The sequence below is a fragment of the Anser cygnoides genome, chromosome 6, assembly GCF_040182565.1.
Source record: "Anser cygnoides isolate HZ-2024a breed goose chromosome 6, Taihu_goose_T2T_genome, whole genome shotgun sequence".
NCBI classification, from domain to species: domain Eukaryota; kingdom Metazoa; phylum Chordata; class Aves; order Anseriformes; family Anatidae; genus Anser; species Anser cygnoides.
Window position 1 is genome coordinate 19531720 of NC_089878.1, and position 23968 is coordinate 19555687.

The 23968-nt window shown below is 45.5% G+C and overlaps 1 protein-coding gene and 1 long non-coding RNA gene across 4 annotated transcripts in view; one reads left to right on the forward strand and one right to left on the reverse strand.

Moving 5' to 3' along the window:
• Window positions 1-46: 46 nt before the first annotated feature.
• On the reverse strand, window positions 47-13010 carry LOC106030017 (uncharacterized). Of its 2 annotated transcripts, XR_010832483.1 has the most exons (4): window positions 11904-13010; window positions 8287-10975; window positions 7708-7848; window positions 47-5431 (listed from the first exon to the last, which is right to left on the reverse strand). It is a non-coding gene; the product is annotated as an uncharacterized lncRNA (long non-coding RNA). The 2 variants fall into 2 exon arrangements; XR_010832482.1 differs by having other exon boundaries at window positions 47-7848.
• Window positions 13011-13052: 42 nt separating this feature from the next.
• CHN1 (chimerin 1) overlaps window positions 13053-23968 on the forward strand; it is a 96115-nt gene continuing 85199 nt past the window's right edge. Inside the window, exon 1 of one of the 2 annotated variants that reach the window (XM_048061498.2) lies at window positions 13053-13183. In XM_048061498.2, coding sequence (XP_047917455.1) covers window positions 13165-13183 — 19 coding nt within the window. In that variant the 5' untranslated portion in view covers window positions 13053-13164. Of the gene's footprint in view, window positions 13184-23927; window position 23968 lie in introns of those variants that run through there. The other variant, XM_066999784.1, reaches the window with a different exon arrangement.

The window sequence follows — 23968 nt, forward strand, 5'->3', positions numbered from 1 at the left end:
GAGAGAGAAGGTTCTTAAGTTTTAAAATAAACTACATATAGCAGAATTTAATCTGAGAATTAATATTTAATCATAAAAGTCTTGTGATTATGCAAGTATATTTATTTCTACTTTTTTTTTTTCCTGATGTGTTCACCTATCAGATAAGCGTACACACACCCACAGAACAGAAATGGCTGTTAAAATATGCCAGGCACTAAGAGCTTAAGATACCGTGGATCTTGTCTACCTAAGAAAGCGTCGCTACTTTGACATAGTTAAACTGGCATAAACACACAGCTTTGGAGAATGTAAACTTTAGTTTTGATGTCTGCTGATTTATTTCAGTCCAGCTCATGTTTCTTGAGAATAATAGTATTAAGCTAAATTTAAAAACAACAACAACAAAAAAAATATATACTTACTAAACCAAAAAGACACTTAAAATTCTGTAGTACATCATTATCTTAAAATATTAAACTTAAAGCACCTTCTGTAATCAGGCTTTCCCAAATAGGAGAACAGAATCTGATTTAGCTGGCTGCTAATCACCATCTATGCTTCTGTCTTGCTGGTAAACAATAATTTAGTCAAAGGAAACGTGAGTGTAAATGACTATTTCTGTGTATTGTGACCTACTGATCGTGTGTCTTTTTTTTTTTTTTTCTTGTAACCCAACATTGCATCTTTCCAAGGCTGAAATTGTTCCTCTGAAGTCATTGTCATACCTAGCACCTTGCAGTAGCTTAGCCTAACAGGGAAGCTTTTTCCTGAATATTTTCTCAATTCAGATCTTCAGCTGCTCAAAAATCCATGATACTAGTGTTCGTGGGTTCTCTGAATGCTGCCATAAGGCTCCACCCTGAAAGGTATGGAGAACTCACCTGATCTAGCCACAGCCATCCAGACCCTTGTCCGTGGCAAGCAGCAATTACTGTGGCTGTTGCCAGTGGAGCTGAAGAGCTGTTAACAGCAGGAGACATTGGTGTGAGACGTATACTTTAGATACATTAAGTATATATCAAAAAACACCTGAGAGTTAAGTGTTTCTCTGAAGCATGTTGGTATGCAGTTTTACATTACACAGGAACCTCACTTGTTTTTCACAGAGCATATGTGGAGTATCTTTTGGGTTTTGTCTGGGAATTTTTTGGGCTGGCTTTTCTTTCAGAATGCCAGTGGAAAATGAAGTTAACTGCAGAAATGGGACTAGGAACTGTGCTGACCAGAAGGCAATTCCATGGGGCAGATGCACAGCCTTGGGGAGGGACAATGGGCGTAAGCAGAAGGATGTAAGACGTGCCTAAGCAGGTCTTTACAGTGTGGAGAACCTAGGCTTTGGTCTTTACAACGCTTTATGTAGTCAATAAAAAGTTTGGTTTGGGGATTGCTTTTTGCTTAAAATGCTTTGTATCCAGAAAATTATTTTTTTTTCTCCTAATTTTGCCTGGTAACTCATTGCAGCCTAGCTAGTTCTGGGCTTCCAGCAGCAGCCCTCCTGTTCCTGTCCCGTGCTGCATTTCTTTCCTTTGCGGGTTCTGCGTCGTCATCGAATGGCTCTCCTCCAGCAGTGCTTGTGCTGCACTGCAAAGGTAGGGGTGAAGACTTCCTGAGAATCTTCTCCAAAGTTTTTCTGACCTTCCTAAAGCGCTGTCAGTGTGCTGGCCTTCATACTGAATCCTCTTGTTTGGTTTCACAATGATCAGAATCAAGGTACTTGGGATAACAATAACTTGAAAATAACTTCTTAAAAAAAAAACAAAAACAGAAACAAAAAAACCTACAATTTCAGTTGTCCATCTCACAACATGTACCAAGAAAAAGCTTTTAGTTCAAGCTAAGTCCTGTGCCACTGATCTGCAGCACTGCGCAAGTATTTCACAAAAGTGTACAAAGTTGGCACAGAGCAGTAAACCATAAACAAAGAAGCTTAAATAGGATGCAAATACATTTTCTAGTCTTGTCATCTCTGTAATGGTGCAAGAGCCATCTCAAAACAGCTTCTCTAGACATGCAAGTCTCTAGTCTTCAGCATTTAGCTGCAAGTAGCACAGCTTGTGCCTCTTGTATGCAAGTATGCTAATGCAGATCACCCTGTCAGTGTGCAATCCCATTTTTGACCCTGCAGTACTCCTTAGAAAATGGAAATAATGGTATTTTTAATCATTCTTACATGGATGGTTTTCACACGTTTTCTCATAAAAGTGCTGGGTGTTACGTTGATATTCAGATTGTTAATTTTGCTCTGATGAACTGTTGACCAGGTTCCTATATACTTGGAGCAGTGGTACTTAACGATCATCTAATGAGAAAAAAATATCCACATATGTAGATTTGTATAAATGCAAAATTAAATAAGTACGTTTATTGGAGCTGTTTTGACTTTCCATAAGTAAAAATTAACTGTGCTCTAGTCCCTTACTCCTTAGAAGTTAATAGTTCACCTCTCAGTCTTCCATTTTGCTGCACAGTAAGGGAAATCCTCTTGCTTGTTTTGTTCTCATCCAGTACTGAGCAGCTTGCAGACGCTAAACAAGACGCCTCCGTACAACTCCAGGGTGTGCAAAGTAGAACTTGATTGCACCTCGGAGTATGGTGTGTTGTACCATGCGGAGACAAAGAATGGAAATGTCATCGTGTACATCACAGCTTGCTTGTACATGTTGAAATTAAAATGTCCTGGCACAAAGTATAATATCCATAACTGGGGCTTGTAACAGCTCTAGTCCTGAATGGGAATTACTTTTTCTACTGCAGTCTGTATTGAGGGTTTATCCAAAAATAGCACAGGAAATACAGTGCACAGTTACTGGAGCAAAGCATTTCTGGCAGTTGTCCATGGCACACTCCAAGTCTGTGAACTGGCTTACATTTGTCTTTCATTTAAAAATGTGAAGAAGACTGGTAAGTGCTGACTGCAGCTCAGCTCCCTGCCTACCGAGCAGGGGGCTGGAGAGAGGAGTTGCAATCTATAGTTAAACAAAGGGGATTTATAAGTTGGCAAGTAAAATTATCTTGTGTTAGTGATGTCTTGCTTATACAAGACAATGGATAATGAATTATTAACGGAGTGAGGTAATTCCATTTTATACTATTTCCTGCTGTCTGTAACAAGTAATTCAAAATCTGGGAGTTTCCAGTTTCTCAGGAACGAAATGCCATCTAGTGGTAACTGCTAAATGTTTTGAGCAAGTACATTCTTTACATTATCATAAAATGTGTAGGTATTTTTGCTGATCTCCTGCATTTTACAGCACATTGAGCTGTAAAAGCGCTTGAGAGAGGAAGATGGAGAGGCTGGGGAAAGGCGCAGCTCCCATGAGTCTGCGCCTGCATCCCCCGTTGGGCTGCGCTGCTGAAAACTCCCTCCCTTCCTCTGCTCCTGGTGCAGGCAGCCGGGCTTTCCCCTGCTAGGGGCTGGACAAACTTTCAGACGTAGCTGGCAGGCTGCATCTCGCTGTTAACTAGTAGCAGACAAAACATTAATTTGGCTGATGCTGTATGAAGAGAAGCTGAAAGCTGCCTTTGCCGACTCCACGCTCACCTGTCCCTCTGCTGGTAGGGGGCTTTTCCCTCTGGTTCTTCATTCCCAAAGGAGGTAAGGGGAAACTGTTCCCTCTTAGCTAGTTGTACGAGCCCCTTCATAGCACAATTTGCCTACTTGGCTCCTTAGAGAATATAAGCTTTAAAACACATCAAAATTGAAATTTAGCCTCTCAAATACACTCCTGGAAGCTGTTGCTGCTGTGAGCTAACTGCTGGAGTTGAATAGCAGGCTTTGCTTGCACAGCATGAAAAAATAATACTTTTTTTTTCCCTGAAATTATATTTAAATGCATTTGTGAATGTGAGCTGGAGGTTGGACCCAGCAGTCATACCCTGCCTGTGGTTTGAGCCCATTGATGGGAGTACTCCCATGTTAGAAGCAGAGCTGACTGAAGACAGAGCTGCAGTCTTTCATCTGCCAGTGGTTTTGTGCTTCATTGTGACTGGGGCGGGTTCTGCTTTTGCTAATGCATCTGTTTTTTTCCAGTTTGAATTTCTCCATCTACTGGTTCACACTACCCTGTCTCAACACAAGATGCTCACAGCATCTGCCCCACCAACCCTACTTTGCCCAAAATTCCTGTTAGCAGTGCGTCCTGGATGTAGCCACAGGCCTGAGGTTCGTGTAGTGATATGCAGATCACAAGACCCATTGTGCAAGCTGACCTCTGATTTTGCTTAAATTAAAACTGCCACATGCACAGCTGTAAGAGGAGCCAGCCAGCTGCATCTCATCCTCTCCACCCCCTGTGTGAGGAACTCTGTCCTGCCTGGGGTTAACCCAGCTGCAGTTTAGGAATTTCCTAACAAAGAGCGAAACTAAGTGACTGTGGTGGCAGGGTTGCCTTTGCGAGGAGCCTGTAGACACACGGTGACCTCTTGCTGCCTGTGGTCAGCATCCCAGCCCAGCAGTACACCGAACGGCTGCTGAATTCGGGGAAAACCTCAGACCTCACCTCGTGAGCCACATGAATGCCAAAGTGGGTTCAGAAGAGAAAACAGCCCCAACAGCGCGAAAGGCACAAACTGAGGTGGGAGATGAGCTTCTTTAGGCCTGCCAACAGAAGTGCTAGTGCCTGCTGTGTGTTTTAGTTCTCCTCACCAATCAATATGACCATCACCCAGGTATGGGGTCAGAATTCCTGGCGTGCCAGAGGAGCGGTGCCTGGGGATGACAGAGCTGGAGAGAACTGAGGGCTCAGGATCTCCGTGTGGGAAATGGGAGGTCATTTATAGGCGATGGGGTGGAGGAAGAACCAGGATTTCAGCATTAGAAAGGGGGGGGGGGGGGGGGTCCTACCTTTCCCTCCTATTCCCTGCCTGTACGGGCACACTTCTTGTCTCTATTTCTCTCCTCCTTCTTTGGTGAAGATTTTTCAGGTACAAAGCAAACTGTGTTAGAAAAAGCAGGCACATGGCATTTTCTTGGCTCCTGGCAGTAACAGCTGACGAGAGTCAAAGTCCTCAGCTCCGAGGGGTCTGTCCCAGCCCCATACCACACCTTCCACCCACATGAGCTTTGCAATTGCAGTGCAAAGGTCCGGAGAGCTTCAGCTGCAGAGCTGAACTTGATTCAGCTGCCACCTGCAGTGCTGGGGTGGGCATTACTTGGTTGCATTGGTCCCCACGGGGCGTACCTTGGATATAAGGATCAGACTTCCAGCACAATTCCACCTCCTTGAAAGAGCAAGGTGGATCAGTTTACAGGGACGGATGCTAGTTACAGGGCTTGCTTGTAGCATAGTGCGTTGCTTTGACGCCTTGGAACAGAAATCCTCACGTTCTTTTGCAATTCTGGTAACGCACAGATTGTCATGGCAATAGCCAGCTGTTCTTGCATCTAACAACAACCACGCTTTCCTCATGTTGTATAGAGTTGTCCAAGTAACTGATACATTTTATAGTCCTATAAAGAGAATCAATAACACACCAAGTCTTAGTAATTGTCTCTGGCACTGCCAATTTAGGACCTGGATATCTGTTAATTTAGTTCTGCTTTGTGAGGGGCTTTTCACATGTCTTAGTTGACAATGAGCGAAATGTTCGCAGTCAAGGGATGCAACTGTTTTATTGTTAAAGGACGGGGAAATAACACTCTTTTCTCCCCTTTCTCTGCCCTCCTCTCCCCAGCAAAACGGTGGCATCAGTTACAGCAAAGTTTCTCTCTATGGAAAGCACATGATAAATCATGCCTTTTGGCACAGATAAAAGGGCTTAGAAGGGATCAGGTAATCCTGTCCTTTCATAAGGAATCATTGCTGTAAACTCGCCTTCACTAGAACTATTTTGAGACTGGCAGATCAATTAATGAACAGTGAAAATCTCAAATCCTAATTAAATCCCACTATTACTTCCAAGGGTGGTTTGTCTCCTCTCCAGGAATACTTGATTTAAACAGCTTGTTTGTTTAACAGGAAAAGCTATTGATCCCTTCAATAACACTTTAAAATCATTAAGAGAAAAACTTTAATCTATTTCAGCTCTTTGAAGTTGCTTTGGTTAATGTCATCTCCCTGTGATCCTGAAGAGCTAATGCTGGTCTTGAAAGCTATTTCCAGTGTTACTCCGTGCTTCTCTTTGTGCTCTGCTGCTGTTACCTGAGTGCTTGCAGAGCTGGCTGTGATAAGTGCAGTAAAGCTGAACGGTACCAGCAGTGCATATGCTTGCTCGCTCAGTTTGAAAGATTTTATATTCTCCTTCGAAAGTCTTCCTGGCAGAAGGTATGGGAAACACGGCTGAACTACAAATTAGTTATCTAAGGCTTTTGCTATCCAAACACTCTGAGATTTGAACTTAGGAGCATCTTCACCCCATTAAAGTTCATTCTACAAGGGCTGTTGTATGTTTCCACTTGACAACTAGATTGCATATCTCAATAGAGTAGGAAATTCTCAGAACATTTCTAAAGTTCAATACTCACTCATATAGACCATTTTCTAAAACACCACAAAAACTGCGTCAGATTAGGAGCTGAATTTTGCCTTGCCGGGGCCTACCCACCCTTATTCATACAGAGCAAGTTACTGAGCTTTAAAATACCCTTACACATTCCATGTGCTCTTAAGCTTGAACATTCTTTCAAAGAACCCTAAGTAGCCTAGACGATGCAGCTCTGAGAAGCAAGATGCATGAGAACTGCCAGATAACTAATTCCCTGATTAAAAACATTCTGTTTTTATTTTTGAATGGCTTTGGTAATATTAGATTATCTAAGAATGTAGAAATAATTTAGAGGGCTCTGGTATTAGAAAATCAAATAATTGCACTAAGAAGTATTTTAAAGAATGTGGTCTTAAAGTAGTTAAAGAGTAATCAGAATTTTTCATAATTTATTGGGAATAAAAGCTGCAAGTTGAAGATCTGGTACAAAATAATTCTCCCTTGTGGATGTTCTACGCAGCAGCACTTTAGAACTGCAGGTCTGGGTTGCTTATGATAAAGTTTAATATCTTTAGTAATTCTTCAGAGCCATGCAGTGGATCTAGAAGTCTTGATTTACTGCACTGAGACCACTGCTGATTCTGTGGCATAGTTTATGGTGTCAAGTAGGAGCTCATCTGCTCGGGGTTAAAGATGTTTTGAAAGTCAAGACTAGAAATATCTTGAAGATTTTCTGATGGTTTGCTTGTTCTTGATTTTCAGTGTTTATGGATAAAATTATATTCATAACAGTTTATTCCCAAGACTGCTTTGCAAATGGCTTGCCTTATGCTTTTTAAATTGTGATTACCAGATTTTTTCAAATACATATAAGCTCTATTTCAACTAATGCCTTAAAATGTATTTTTAAACATGGTATAAAAAGGAAATATTATGAAAGTTAAATAGAAGCTACAAGCTGCATTTTTGAAGCAATATAAACACACTTGGGTGTTTTACAGCCATCAGTATTATCTCCTTTGACACTTGAAGCTTGTCCCTGGGAGACAGAAAGCAGAAACTTCCTGGAATTTCTTTAATTACCCTGTTCATTTCACTTAATAAAGCAAGCAATCAAAAACATATTGTGGGTTTTGTATGCAGAACTCTTAAAAACGTAACTTAGTGTACACACAAGCAATAAGAAAGCTTGCTGCAGGTCTAGCATTAAAGTACATTCAGACCACAAATAAAAATACTATTTAGCAGCTCTAAGTAGTTTGGTCACTTGCCCGTTCTCATACCGCTTGCTGTCAGTGTCACCTGGAAACTGGCGTGGGAGTGAAGCTCCGAGTGCCACCGTCGGTCCTTCTGGGCTCCAAGCACCAACACGCTGCGCAACCGCCTTCCCAGTGAGAGCTCCAGCACCTCGTTCGTGTGCTTACACCCGCAGGGAGATCATAGCTTAATGGGAGGGAAGTCTCAATTAGTTTTGGTCACATCTAGCAATCTATGCAATAGCAATTATAAAAGAAATTTGGGTAGCTCGAGGTTTTTTCTTTCCATATAGCACACTTTGTTTTTCAATGCTTTTCCAGCTCCTGCTCTTAGAAAGAGCCATCTTTCTTCTGCAGGGCTGTAGTATTGGAAGTACTTTTACATTCACGTTTGAAAGTATTCGAGGAGTTTGGGTGATGCTTATTGAATAGAGAGACCCAAAACATTTAGATCATTTTAGGATTCTGCCTCATTAATTCCTATGCATGACAATCACCTTTAATTTCACCCTTACAGCACTCTTAAAATCAAATGGACTGAAGGTGAAAGCATGGGGAAAAAGTGGGAATGAGGTTGTTCTTGATATGAAAACAACCTTTGAACTGGATGGCAGGGAAGAATTACCTATCTGAGAAGCTGTAGGTAGCCACCTAATTCAGAGCAAAAGAAGGCATACTTCAGATCCAGCCAGCCCAGCATCCTTGGTGCTCCAGCGTCAGCGGTGTTAGAGCAAAGAGGGGGCAAAGGTGGGTATTCTTGTAAGGTGTTGCTGTTTCCATCTGTTGCATGGGAAAAGCTGGCTATGAAGAGGAATTCGGACGCAGGCTTTCTTTTTAAAGGAAATTACATCAAAGATTAAGATCATAGGATTTTCTCAAGATCCATAGATAGTTTTACTATCCATATTATCTCTTCTTGATGTATTTCTCATCACATTTGTGTAGATGCCTTGGAAATCCCATTAAGTGGGAGCCGTAATGTGGAAGTCTTTAAGAATTATTTTGAAAAGGGGTTTGCTCAGGCAGCATAGAGAAGAGTGAGCTTTTTTCCTTTGATGCTGTCAAAGTCAGTCAAAAATGGTGTGATGTCCCATAGCAGCAATCTAAACACAGCAAATAGTTTAGATGTTAAGTTTAAGATGTTTAGTTCAGTCTTGAAATTAGGATCATGTTCCTGTGCTGCTTCCCTTTAGATCTTGGGGCATTCACTTCTGGGGTAACCAAAAAAAAAAAAATCTAGTTCTAAAGGTTGCTGATGTCACTTAGTCTGTTAAACATTTCTCATGACCCAGAGAGCCAAAAGCAGTCCTGTTAAGCCCATTTTTCCCTTCACTGAAGTACATCACCCACTGTAAAGTTGTTAGAAGATAGAGTGCAATGCCTACTGATTAGGACAGGATGCCAGAAGTGATTTTATAATGTTGTGGTTGTGATTTAAAACAGAAAGAACGGTGGATATGGTGCACGTATCTTGCTTTCCTTGGCAATGATCATCAAATTCAACGAGCAGGTTTCTCCCTGTAACTGTTACTTTGCTCGTCTGCACCCTGCAGATAAAAGAAAAAATATCTTGACAGCTTAAAAAGGAAAAAAGATTTTATTGCCGCAGAAATCTACAGACTGGCGCAAATCCGAGCAGGGCGCCGAACACGTCTGGTTTGCAAAGGTTGCTTGTGGCTGCTGTACTTGGCGCAGGGATTCTGCCTCCCTGTGTGCCTGTACAGTGCTGGATAATGTTAGGTTTAAACGACTTTGCCATTAGTAATGAACAACAGTGGCATAAAAATGCTGGTAACGTGCAATGCCAGTTCTGTACTTGGCGATAGGCTTGATGTTACGTCGAAGTAGCTGTCGCTTACACAAACATTAATTTTAACTAGAAAGCTTAAGAAAGCTTGGTAGTCAGTCTTCCAACTTTTTATTGATGACTTTTAAATTAGATAGAACAATTGAATTTATCTTACCGAGCAAGTGGTAGAAATCTGCCTCACTGTCTTCCAAGGAGTAAATGTTGCGTTGCAAATAAGAGGAACTGGGAAGGCGCTCAGTAACGCAGCCGCTGGCTGCTCCCCGCCTGCTCCAGGCACTCCCAGCAATTACACATTAGAAGCTAAATTAAATTCTGCACATGACAAGGCTTCTACGGAGCTGTTTTCCTGCTGTCAAGGGGGTCTGTTGCACGAAGACAGTAACTGTGATGAGATGCTACCCCTATTCAGGTAACATTTCACCGCGTCTTCATTTTTACTGTTTCCCATTAATACTGGACAGCTTTAATTTATGTTTTTTTTTTCCTTCACACAATATTGTATTTACAAACTGGAAACCTTTCTTTACAGTTGTGTATAAATCTTTATAAATGTCAGTAATTAATTTTAAAATCTCATTTATCAACATATGATTAGTGAATTAGTTAAGGTTTGAAGAATAAATGTCTGGTAATTAGAAGCAATTTTGTACCAGACCCTCAGACAAGGTGATGGATCAAAGGAAGACCGCAGTGGGTAGCGGGCCACTGCGCTCTGTGCTCAGTATCGAAAGTGAGGGGGCACAAGGACAGGGGCCAAGATGAAGATCTAAACACTGGAAACCAGCCCTAAATCCCAGGAAGGAAATTTAACACGGAGAGTGAAGCAGTAGAAACTGCCCGTGGGATTTAAAGAGCCATGAGGCTTAGGGGACAAGGCAAGAAACCAACTGAAAGACAACGAGCAGACCAGAGGATAGCATCTCACATCTCTATTACTCTTCTGCAGGCTTTATTCTTAGGTACAATCTCAGTAAATACACCCCAGAACACTCCTACCAGGTGGCAAGTGTAACAATGCTTTTCCCATGGGAAGCGATGCTAACAAACCAGTTTTTAAAAGGAGGGCTCTTCAAGGGCTGCAGATCGAGGGGAACAGAACACCCAGGTCGTCACTGCTTCCCTTTAAATCAGTGGCGAACTACTCGGTAGTGCCAAACTGGGTCCTCTTCTGTGTGAGGGAGCAGCCGCAGCGTTGGGGCTGGGCGGCAGCAGGAGGGGGCCTTGTGCGGGTCGCTTCAGCGTTTCCTCCCCTCCTCACCCCAGCGGCAGACAGTGAGTGAGTTGAGCTCCAGCTCTCTAACGAAATCCCCAGAGTTGTTAAAACTTTATTACGGGTGCGCTAAGATGTGCTGGCCTGGTGAGGCATGATGTAGTTTTAGGACAGCGTTGTGTGCACGCCGCCCGTGCCACCACCTACCAGGGCAGGCGGAGAGCTCTGGGTACGAGGCTGACCGCAAAGTCCCTTCCAAAGCCGCTGCTGTTCTTTGCACGCCAAAGCACGCTCCTGAGCCATGCAAATAATTTAATAAGAAATAATGATCCAGCTCAATTTGTTTTGAAAACTCAGATCAGCTGCAGAACTCTTCCTGGCACAGTAAAATATGATGATAGCAACTAAGTGTGGAATGACCAACACACTTCCTTAAATCTTAGCCATAACTGCATTAATACCAAAGACTTGATTAGACAATTGAAATGACTGATCAAATTACTCGGGCTGACCTTAACAACTGCAGTATTGATAACGCTTATTATGAAAAACAGTATTACTTTCTCTGGACAAGAAAACATTTCTAATGTAAACAAGATAGCGATAAAGATTTTGGAGTAGTAGAAGAATAAAAGCTGGTTATCTAATTCAGGGAAATTAACATGAAAGCTTGCTATTTAATTCCAGGAAATGTAGGAAAAAAAAAAAAGTATGAAGGTTTAACTCCTTTCAAAAATAAGGAAAGCAAAACACTCTGTGCATACAAAGATTGAATTGTGGAGGCAGAATGGCAAAGATTATTTGTGTTGCTTCTTCCAAACCATTTTCCATCTATTTTAATCTCATTATTTCTCAGTAGCCCAGCTGCTCAACAAACTTTCACACGTTATACTTACAAAATTAAAGTTTTATGAAATCAGGTCTGTCGTGCTACTACTATTCATTTGGGAAGAAATAAAAGGGAGGAAATGACTGCGTTGAGATGAAATGTTTATTTAAAAAAAAACCAAAACTTTGCACGATAAGCAAAGTATATCACCAAAAAAACACGTTTTCAAATATTTTGACTGCCCTCAAATGACCTTTAAAGCAAGATTCAAAGATCTTGACATCTTTCCTACAAAATCTCTCCCTTTTGCTCTCTACAAATGGGCTAGGTAGAATTTAGAGTGACAAAACCACGTGTGCCTCACTGCACAAAGCATTGATACTTCAGACAGACCTTTATGTCACCTCCTTGAAAGAAAACGTATTGCAGGTCCCGGCACAGGTCCCGCAGGCTGCCCGCTGCTCCTCAGTGCCCTCACCGCTGCCTCCACGCTTCCCCTGAGGGCTGTGGGATCTGCACAGCTGTAATTAACTGGCTTTGGGGAAACTTTTTGTGTTGCTCACGCCCGGGCTGGATTTGAATTCTCAGCACACGCCGGCTGTGCCTGCATGGCGAAGCGATGCCGACAGGTCGGGAGCCATCGCGTCGTGCAGCTCTGACCGTCCGGATGCTGGGGAAGGTCTGCCGGGTGCTAACTGCTGCTTTAAGCATTTGTTTTCGGGCTAAACACGCGAACTGTGGCATAGCGTCACACCGGGCGTGATGCTCTCTTTTCACTCAAATGGTTTTACTCCTAGGATTTACAGTCGTGGGCAGCGAAAGCCGATGGCAGCCGGGCTGGTTGAAACTTCTTGTGCCTGAACAGCTCTGAGGGGGGGGTTCCACAGCGCCCTTCTCCGCCCAGGACCGCGCACCCGCTGTCACGCTACTGGAAATACTCGCTGGCCTTCCACCCTGCTCTAAAAAGCTGTTTGTTTGTTTGTTTTTTCACAAGAAAGCGGTGGTTGTTGACAAGACTGCTCTTTCTTTTGTACCGGGTGCGTGCAGCTCCGAGGCGGTGCCTCAGGAGGGGGCTGAGGGGACGCAGGCCGCCCGCCGCCCGCGGCGTGCCCGGCGGCCCCGCCATCAGCTCCCCTCACGGGGCAGCGCCGATAACGGGGGGGCAGCGCCCGGCCCGGCCCGGCCTGGCCTCGCCTCGCCTCGGGGGCCCGGGGGCCGCCCCCCTGCCCCGCGACCGCCCGGGGGGGCCCGAGGGCTCCGCTCCCGGCTCCTTCCCTTTGTGCCCCGGCGGCGGCCGCGTTGCCACGGCAACCGTCCCGCGGGCGGCGGCGGCGGCGCAGGCCGGGCGGGCGGCAGGAGGCGGGCCGAGCGGCGGCGCAAGATGGCTCCCCGAGGCGGCGGGCCGCGCTGAGAGCGCGGGCAGGCAGCGAGCAGCGGCAGCGGGGCCGCGCCCGGCCCCGCCGCGGCCCCCTCGGCTCCGCGCGTCCCCCCCCCCCCCCCCCCCCCTCGGGGCGGCCCCAGCGGCGTCAGCCCCGCGGCCTCGCCTCGCCTCGCCTCGCCCCGCGGGCGCGTCCCGCCGCCCGCCGCCGCCGCGCCGTGAGCGCCGCCGCGCCAATGCCAGCCCCGCGCCGCCCGGCCAGCCCCCGCCGGTGCCATGGCTCTGACCTTGTTCGGTGAGTAGCGGCCGCGGCGCCCATTGTCTGCCGCGGGGCGGGGTCCGCGGGCCGGGCGGAGGCCGGCGGGAGCTGCCCCGGAGCGGCCGGGCAGCGGCGGAGGGCTCGGGGCGGTCCCCGCCGGCAGCAGGTCCCGGCCGGGCACCGGGAGCGACTTGCGGGGGCCGGCCGTGTGCTGGCTGCGTGGGACCCGCGGCTGGCGGGGCGCCCCTCCGTAAGCGGCCGCCTGGCTTTCGCCCATCTCGGGGTCCCCGGGCTGGTGCAGTTCCTTCAGAGAACTAGCGCGGCTTCGCCTCTTGCCCCTTGGAAGCTGCCACCTGTTCTGCCGCTTGTGCGCGTCCCGGCACGTGCTGCGGAGCGGCTCCCCCCCGGCGGGCAGCGGCTCCGTGCCGCGGGGGGCTCGGGGCCCTGCGCACAGCGGGTGCTCGAGGAGCGCGAGTGAACGGAGAGAGGGCACTCCCACGGCGGGTGTCGGTTATCCTGCAGCCTGCCGTGTCGTGTCACTGGAGCTTGGGCGTGCTGGGCAGAGCGTGGCTTCTTACACGGCCGCTCAGGGCAAGCGCTGTAGTTCTTCCGAACAAAAAGCCCAAATGCTGTTGAACGTACGCGCTTTTTCTGTTGTGCGTAGCTAATGTGTCACTGCGATCTTCGGCTGCAAAACTGAGGCTGTTTTAACGCCAGCTTCTAAATAACGTGACGTTTATAAGTCAGGTAGCTGTTTTCTAGGCTTACCTGATCAGCTTTTAATTCATGTGCATTTTATCTACTTAATGACGTTTTTCTATTAATATAAATTTGCATTACAAAGTAAATTGAATCAGATGCTTGTGTGCTATCACATCTGCTGTTAGAGTAAATGACATTGATGCATGTAAAAGCTAATGAGCAAACAGAAGATGGAGTGGGGTGCCCTGCTGTGCCTGGTTTTTGAATAAAGTCTTGCCAAGGGTAAAAAAAAAAAACACTCAGGACTTCATCCTTTTAAAAAAAAAAAAAGTTACAATAAAATGATGCAGCAAATAAGACTAACCTCTGCTGATAAATTAATGTGAAACCCTTCATAAACGTAAAACCTTTGGAGTACACCTTAAACCGTGAATGCAAGAGCCTGAGTGGGATTTGCATGAAGGCAGAAAGCACGCAGTGTATTTGCAGATGAAGTTGTGATTAACTTACCATTGAGTTATCGTGGCTTCCTGTGTTGCTCTGTGTCCCCTGAGCTGATTTAGCTTGCCACACTTTGCCTCTTAGTGTACAACAAAGACAGACCAAACATGTTTGCTTTAGACTTAAAGAACAGCCTTCAGCTTTTATCTTGAATTTTGGCTGGTTATGGGTGGGCACATTTCCAGTTACCACGCCGCGGCTGACCCGTAGTAACTCATTGCACATGTGAGCCATGAAAGAATATTTTTGTTTAGTTTCATCGTGAGCCTCTTTATTCCAAAGCAACATCAGCAAGTGTGGGAAGAGGCGGGGAAAAAAATGTACCTGAATGAATATATCTGTTTGAGAGATTAAACAGCTGTAATTGTGCTCTTTTAAGTTCACACCTCTCTGATACCAGTAAAACTGTCCTGAGCAAACACCTCCCTCAGGACCTGTTCGCTTTGGTTCTGTGCGCTCACATAAACTCTAGGCTCGATATAGCACCTTTTTTCCTCTAACCCATAATGGTATATTTGAAACTTCAGACGTTCTGCGTCTGCTTGTAATAGGATGTGCTATAAAGCATATAAAACTTGAGATAAATTACCTTGTCAGCTTGGGGAGGAAAATCCACCAAGTTTGCAGGGTTCCTCTCAACGTGTCAGCACAGCAAGAGGGAGAGGAGAGGGATGGGAAGTGTCATAACGTGCTTTCTCCATGCTCCCGATGCTTTATGGCTGTTTCAGTGCATAGTCAAAAGCCTGTGCTGAGAGGGGACAGGGCAAGAGCAGGGTGACATTGTCAGGGCTCCAGATGAAGACGGACGCCTGGTTATCAGGCAGCTGGGAGGTCGGGCATGCCACGTCTTTTATCCTTGGCAGAGAGGTCGGGAGCTGTCTGTTTCTGCAGGAGATCGCCCTTTGCCACTGGGCTACTGGCTGCGGTTGGCACCTTCAAGGCAGCACCCCGTGGCTCTCGGAAGGCTGGTTGGTGAGAGGAGCTCCTGGTGTATCAGCAGCGCTTTTCCTCCCCAGGAAGAGGCTGTTTCCCTTGTCCTGACTACTTCTTCCTTTGCAGTTACATCTAGTTGTCCAGATTATTATGCAACATGGGAAGAAAACGTGACGACCCGTCACTTTCTCAGCCTTAGTTACTTTAAAGTTCTCCTCATCCTGTCCTGTCCACCCAGTTGTGACCTTCCAGGGTGTCCTGCGCTCGCTGCTGCTTGTGTGGGTGGCGGTGGGGGGCTGCCCGCAGTCCCTTGATGTGGGGTACAGCAGCTTCAGCCCTCAGCACCTTACGAGGGAGAGGAGAAAGAGCAGCCCCTGCTGGAAGCAGTCGGAGAGGAGAAGGCATGGAAGTTTCTGGCGGAGAACATGCCGCTACTACCTGTCAGCCAGCTTGGCTACTGGAGTGGGTGTGCAAATGTAGTGTTGTTTTGCGTCCTGCGGCAGCTTCACCACACGTTCAGGTTGTGGTCGCTGAACATGTAGCCCCTTTTCTCTCCGTAACCATTTCTTCCTGCCTGCTGCAGCAGCTGGAGCGGAGTTCAAGCTGTGTCCATCCCTGTCCTTTCAGCCCACCGTCAGTGGCTTCGTGTCCAGCCTGCTGTCATTCCACTGGGATAACTCAAGGGCGGGAAAGATAACAATGTCGAGGAAAAAGGGGGAAGTCGTCCCATTGCTACAGCTGTTTGCTAAGAGGGGTTTTGTTTCTGGGTGTCCTGAGAAGTGTTTAAAGCAAGTCAACATCGTACTTTGAAAGAAAAATGTTTTTTCGTCGTGCTTTCAGTGCTTATCACTTCACTTTCTGTTTGTTTGTTTGCTCATCAGCTGTCTTGCGTGAACAAAGGAAGACATTTCAAAATGGCCAGGAGAGCTCTTCGTGACCATACGTATCATTAGTTATTCATGCTACTGCCTCCCTGCTCAGAGCACGCCCGTGGCTGAAAACTTCCCTCCTGCATACTGGTGGGAAGAAATGAGAAGTGAAATGATTCCCGTTGAATATGCGAAGTGCTTGTTCTCCGATGAGTGGCTGCAGATGAATGGGATTAGAGACGGAGCTGTAGTCAGAATGACAGATACGGTTAGTTAAGGAGATGGTGAACAAGGACAGTTTAAAGAGAAGTTTATAGGAAAAATACCAGAAGAAAAGAAAAGAAAGCAATGTAGTCAGGAAGGGCAGGGACAATGCAGCTGATTATGCCTTCATTTCGGGTGCGCATAGGTTGTTGAAAAGGCACCCAAGTATTAATTTGCCTGCTTAACAGAATTCTTTTCCACAACTATGAGCTCTGGTGTATTGCTGCACAAAAGTAATTTTCTATTAATCTATCTATTGCCGTGGGTATGAGGCAATCCTCTGAAATAGGTTCTGCCATACTTGAAATGCTAATTAACAACTGGCTGTGTTCAGCTCTGTGCATTTGTGGTTACTGTTCTCCACCAAACAGGACTGTCTCACTGCTGCTTCGAAAAGCTGGCTGTGCTTACGCTGCCACGAGCACGTATTTCCTAATGGGACAGCCTTAAAGTAAAGGTATCGTACAGAAGTGAAATCAGCCATAGTTCTCTAAATACTTGTTTTGCCTGCCTGGGGAAGACTTGTAAATCTTACTGTGCTTGGCTGGCTTAGTCAAAGGAACGTGGCCAGTCAAAGTTCCTCTAAAAAGCAGCTCACCAACACGTAATCCAACACGTGGAGTCGCTGCAGGCAGGAAGTACACAGAAGTGGATCTGCTTACTTCTTGCTGTCTGTACAGAACGGGAGGTAAACAGTTCACGTGCAATTCAAGTTGTTCCCCTCTCTGTTTTCAGATGTAGCCCTGAACTTCTCTTAAAACTTGTGGCTGGCTGTGATGGTAAAAGTTTACCAACAGAGCGACTTAACCAAAGGGACAGTTTGTACCAGAAGAATATTTTTTTGAACCTATTCCTTCATGGGAATAGGAGATGTACGTTTTTTTACAGCATTGGTGCGTTTATGATAGGGCTTTTGGCACTATAGGAAATATGTGTGGTGTGCTATAGGAATAGTAGACAGACTAATTTTAAGGGAGATTTAAGCAAGTTAACATTTAGTCGTCATGAGAACTTGAAATACTTTAATTAAACAAAACAATAGGTAAGGGCAATGTTTTTTGTCTTTTTTCTCTGTTTTGTTTTTTAAGCAAGATTTAAAAGTGAAGGTGATTTGTTGAGCGCAGACGGAAACCATGTTAGAGGTGAGCTTGATCTTCCAACTCCCATTCATGTATCTGGGATGGAAAGTGGCCAAGTGCTGAGAATCATAAGATTATTTTCTCCTAGTTGCTGTCCTAACCTTACCTAATTTACAGAACCTAATGAAGCAAATAAGGAGAGCAACCTTGAAAAGCTTTTGCTGGCAATGCAGTCTCAAGAAAAAATCGAAAGGGAAACCTGCTTAGGAACTAGAAAAAGAAGATGGATCTATTAACTGGCAAATTGGTATCAATTGATCAAAATATCAGAGAAGTGACACTAACACTTATAAATGAGGTTGAAAAACATCAGTCATGGCTTCTCAGCTTAGTGCTTGAGGCAATGGCTAGTATAAAATCGTATTTTCTATGAATTGTGAATATTGTAGAATAATCTTGAGAAAGCAGAGGTGTGGGGATTGTTTCTGAAGCTGGAAAGCTTGTGGGCACGTGTAATTAATATGGGGGTTGGGAATTTTCTCCAAAGAGAGAGAAATTTCTACTAACCAATAGAGTATGTTATTGGTTTGCCTTGTGCTCTCCAGGAATATATCTGTTCTTACTGGAATGTATCAAAACACCTGCCCAGGAACCGTAGGCTAGAATTAAGTCAAGAATTGTGTGTAATAAACAATTTGCCTTCTTTTTACTAAAGGAAAGTAAATAAGGAAGAGAGGAAGATGTACATGGGTAACTAAAATGGAGCACAGAAAGATTTAAAATCCTGTCAGCATCAGCACGAGCCCTCTGAATTTGTCCCCTCCTAACAATTGTCTGCAGCCAGCCTTTTATCTGATAGAAACCCTCCCGCGATGCAGCCAGCTCAGGCACAGCGCAGGACACACGCACCCCTTTCCTCCTTGCTGCTGGGTGACCCGCTTGGACCTGGAGACGTCTGCGTAGCACGGGATCTCACCAAACAGTGTCAGAGTGAAATGTCCTTGGGATCAGAGGATCAAGGAGGAGTTCCCAGGCTTCACTGACACAGACTCCAGCGCAGCTGAGGACTGATGTATCTATAGGTGTTCCTGGTTTGTTTTGGACTCCTCTGATCTTTCTGCCTTGTTGGGTTTGGGGACTTTATTTTCTCACTGCCTCTCTCCGAGAGTTCTTAGCTGCTTTTTTTGAGATGTATTAAAAGATTTCCATATGATAGAAAGCGTGTCTCAGTGTCAAGAATGTGTTTACATAATAATAGGAGTACCATAGTTAAATACCGTATTAATCAGTAAACTCAAGGCATAAACGCAGTACAAACCTTTTGGAAGACCATATTATTTGTGCAAAATACAAGCATGTTAATCAGAATCCTTCCAGAGTACAGGCACAGGTAATTAAAAAAAAGCGCCATTCCTTGTCAGATGATTTTCTTTTCTTTCTGTGAATTTGGGGCGTAGCGTGTGCATCTCGAGCTATTTAGCTGCTCCACCTTGTGGGCAGATCGTGCAGTTCTGCAGACGCGTGTTGGCAGATGAAGCAGAACAAGGCAAACCCAGGAGCTGGCCAGAGGGCTGTTTTGTAATTATTTGACAAATATAATCATAAACTAGCTTGATGTCACATGAAAAATCGAAGGTCCCTGTGTGAGAATTTTGCAGATATTCAGAATCTGTCATTTCGGCCTGATAGATTCTGCCTTGCACATCTTCGTAAATGATGGCAGAAAAATAGCCCTCTAGTTTTTGCCTTTTCAATTCTGTCCTGAAACTAAGAAAAGCATAATATAAAGTCACAGAAATATTTGGTCTTCTAAAGCGTTTAACAATCCTAGTAGGACCTTGTAGTTGCCTGACATCTGGGACTGCAGCATCCCCTCTGGCCAGATGCAGGAAGGTGCTGGGAGGAGTTCCCGTAGTTCTCCGTGGTGGTCGCAAGGGTTTAGATGGGTGGTGGAGCCCTGGTCACTGTCCCAGTGCGAGACTGGGGTGGGCACACCCCGCTGGACAGCCTGCAGTGTTCACTGGATGTGTGACAGCCTCTGCGAATGTGAAAGAGCTGATTGACATTTGACATTTCCAGCACTCAAAATATTTCCCAACCTATATCTGAATGAAAAAAAAAACACAGAATTTCTGAAGTGATTTCAGAATTTCTGGAAAACATGCTCACAAAATCCTATTTATTCCTGTGGGAGTCTGTTTTCCACGACATGTTTTGATACCTTGGTCCCCCAATCTATTTTTGTGTCTTGGCTAGCAGTTCTGTGATAAGCGCTGCGGGGAGATCTGAGGCTGCCGTGACAGGCAGGGCTGGGCAGAGCTTTTGGTTGCAATTGTGTTTAATGCTGATAGGATGTGGTGCTGTGGTCTGGCTTTTTGCATGCCCAAGTGTCGGTCCCCTGGGAGAATGTGTTAGGAAAACTGCAGCCTCTGCTCGTGCCCCCCTGGCCGGGCTGCAGGCAAGACCTCGCTGCTGACGACGAGCAGGCAGCCCCACTCGGGGTCCCAGGCGCCGCTGTGGGGAGCCCCCGGTCGCGTTCACCTTTGGTGCAGGTGGCAGCAGCGGGCTCTGCCCAAGACATCGTGTGGCTGGGGCTGGCTACAAAAGTAAAGGTAAAAGACTGCTTCCTAAATACAGGAGGTGCTTTTGTTGCACGCTGCTTGGTGTGTGCTGCAGTGGCCGGCAGAGTTGCAATTGCAGCAATCTAAGTTGAACAGCAAATGCAATAAGGCATCACGTAGCAAAGTCTTAGAGAACTGCTGCAGCCGTGGAAAAAGTTACCAAATTATTCTGAGTGCAGAGCAGTTGGTGGACTGTGAAAAATGGAGTAATGGAAGAGGTCTGAAAAGGAAACCCAGTTTTAGCACAGTACCTGACAGCTCCTGGCTCTCACATTGGCAGGGTCCAACTCAGTCTCCTCAATGCTGAGTTAGTACCTGATAAGTATACAGTCCAGAGCAGACTATAAAAGTTGCTGATAATTATTTGGTAGGGGCAATCTTCCATACGTTTTCATCTGTGCTTTATGGCTTCCATATGAATCTGGACACAATACTTCAGTGCAATGTTGGATCATTTTTCATTGGGGGGGAAAAAAAACACAACAGGATGTAGCTCTTCCTTGCCTCTGCCTTACGGACTGAACATGCACACAATAAAGGAAGCATGATTTTGACACAGCAATTAATTTTACCGATTTCCTTTTCAGGTTTTCCAAAGAGTATGTTTCAAAACGTGACTTGAAGGTGTTGAAACAACCTTCAGCGTTTTAACAGAAGCAGGGATATATTTCAAAATAAAGCAGAGATTTTTCTTTCTGTTGAGAAAATACTTGGAAATTCTGTGCTAAATATTATTTCAATGCCAAAATCTACATGGTAGAGGAATTACATCAGGTACTTGTTATCTGAGAAATAACATTTGTAGCATAAGAACGGCTGCAAGTATGTAAGGAAGAATTACCGACCTGAAAAACAGAGGAAGGAGAGAGAACTAACGAGGGCTTTTCCCGTTGTGAGATCCTGTGCTGGCGGCACCACCTATCTGCCCACTGCTGTTGGTGTCGGTGCTGGCTGTGGTCACAGCCCCTTCCCTCCCCGGTGGCAGAGCAGCAAGCTCGTCCATAACTCAGTGCAGCATCCCTTATCCCCTGGCTGTTGCTGAAACTACCCCGTACAAGAGGACATCCCTGCCACAGGCCTGCTCTGACCCAGCATCAGCTCAGGACGGTCGCCTTGCCCTAACGCGCTTCTCTGCAGGTTCGGACATGGGTCCCTGTTCGGGTGTCCCTGGATTATTTTGGGTGTCCCTGCCACGCTGCAGCACAGCAGGCGCTGGGGCAGGGACAGGGGACATGGCGGTGCTGGGATGTGGCACGGGTGGGTCTGCCAGAGCAGCCTTTGGGATGGCGGGTTGCAGGCTGCTTGAATGGAGAGCCCACGTGTGAGGAACTGCTGAGCTTGGTGGCACCTCTTCCACCTCCTGCAAAGGCCTTTGAGGAGCAGGAAGGGCTTTTCTCTGTTTTTTTTTTTTAAGTTTTTTTTTGCTGGGTTAGTCCTGCTATTAGTTGTCATTCTGAAAAGTAAAAAAGCTATTTTTGGAAGGTTTCTTCCTTTTGCTGTGCAAAAGCAGGCATGGAAGATCCAGGCAGGACTTGCCATGTCTCAGAGCTGTGTTACATCTGCCCTTGTCTCTGTACGGAAATCCTGTAGATCACAATCTCTGACAGTTGCACGAACGTTCTGCCTCGCAGCTGTCCCCATCTAGTCACGTAGGTAGTCCAGAACCATTTTTTAAACTATAATCTGGAGTCCTGATCAGTCACATGCTACAGCTTTCCAAGTGTCTGTTTTTCGAGTTTTCCCAGGCTGCAAGTTGCCACGATAAAGCTTTCTTTGTAAAGCCAAAGTAGAGCTAAATACACCCAAAGAGCTGTTACCCAGAGAGGCAGTGCTGCCTAGGGGATTGTTGGGTTGGCAAGACGGGGGAACAGAGATGCCAATCTTTGATCTACAGCGTGACTTCATCTACGCGGGCCTCTGCTGCTGTTGCCAGCAGCTGTTTGTATTTTCGGTTTAGACATCATGTGCTGTAGGACACAGTCTCCTTTTTGCTTGTGGACATTGCCATGGGCTCTCAGCTCCACTGAGGATGGGCCAATATCCCAGAAATGCATCTAATAATTGCTGAAGACCTCCTGCTTAACACGGTGCTGGGGTAAAGTGAGAGGTGATAAACCCAAGCTCCCATTATTTGGTGACCAATTTCTTGTTCTTGTAGTTAGTGGAAAAAGGGAGAAAGAAGGTCAAAACAAAGGTAAGAAAGCCATGGGAATTAAGTACTTGGAGAGGAAAAAAAAAACAAAAAACAAAGGAGTTACCCAGGAAAGGACTTGAGGGTCATCTTCGAGCATTGATCATACGGAGCTCTCCCGACATCTCTCCTGTTCCCACCGGGCAGTGGCAGAGCTCTGTGCCGAGCTCCTCTGCCCGCAGCCTGCTCCGTGCTCACAGAGCTCAGCCTTCATCCTCGGGAGCACAGCTGGAGCCAAGGACAAATGCAGAGCCCATGCAGGCTCGTGCTTCGCAGGCTTGCAGAGCAGCAGGTGTATCTACAGAGGAGGGAAAGATTTATGAAAAGAAGTATTTAATGCTATAAACAGGGAGAGGCTGATGGGTAAATATTTTTTGCCTTACTTCTTTGACTATAGTTACATTGGCAAGCCATGGAATTGCCCAGCAGGAATGTGAGATTTTTATCTGTTCTACCTGGAACATCCTATTTGGCGTCGCTGGAGGCCTCTTGAAGTTTTTATATGAGAACAGAGGTAAGGAACAACACCTCCAGCTTTTGGATTGGGGAATAGCTCGCAGCAACCGGAGAATGAAATTTGGAGTAAAAACCTAATTCCAACTCAAGAAAAGGCATCCCACCACATTGTGTCCATTTCCCTTCCTCTGACCCTGCCAATAATGTGTTTTAGGAGTTTCCTTCATAATACTATAAAACAGTGCTGGTTCCAGGCAAGGGTACTTTACTTGGTAGTCTGTCCTCCTCCTTCCATCCGTGAGTGTTGATGTATTGCATCTGTTCTGGAAATAAGGACGTAAATGCAAGCCATATTTTTGCATAAGCAATGGCTTGTGTTATTGACGACTGTTTTAGAAAATGAAAAATCTGTTTGTAATAAGAATCATAATTGGTTTGTTATAACTCTGATGGTCTAAGAATGTAAATGGGTCAAGTTTGGGAAAGGAGAGGCAACAGCGTCTATTAGACCATGACAAAGAGAGAGAGAGAGATGCTTTGGAGCACTGAGTCTGTCTTGAGATTGCTTGTAATGGCAGTCAGAAATCAGATCTGCTCTTAATTTTCTCTGGGGTGATTCTGGTTTTGCCTGGGCTGCTAATGGGTGGTTTTGTTTTGTTTGTTTTTTCCCACAGGAGGCTAATGAATTCACAGCAGCTATCTTGGTCTGAAATGCAAGGGAGGACAAGTTCTCAGCAGATTTTTACCAATGCATGGGGAGGCAGGGTCAGCATTGTGCTCTTTTGTTGTGGTTCAGCTTTTAGTAAAACCACAACGCTGTATTTAAAAATGCTTTTTAGAACAGGAAAGTGAATGTATGTTCATTATCTCGGTGCTGGATGTGAAAAACATTCAAAGCATCCAAGCAAAAAGTGATAAAACATTCCTCCCCATTCAGTAAATTAGGGCATTATGCAATGGATGGAGGGGTTGTATTTCAAAAGTGCCTGAAAGCTCTTCCTTTATTTAGGGTCTCCTCTGCTCAACCTTGACTGGACAGTTTTCTTATTCAGGGGAAGGGATTAATTTACGGCTAGAAGACACTTTTATAACATATCATATTGTTCTTTTTCATTATTAGGGTGACCGGTCAGAATATTTGTGTAATCGAGCTCCACTCAAAATTCCCTCTTGGAGGATATGTTAGAGAAATGGAGACAAAAAGG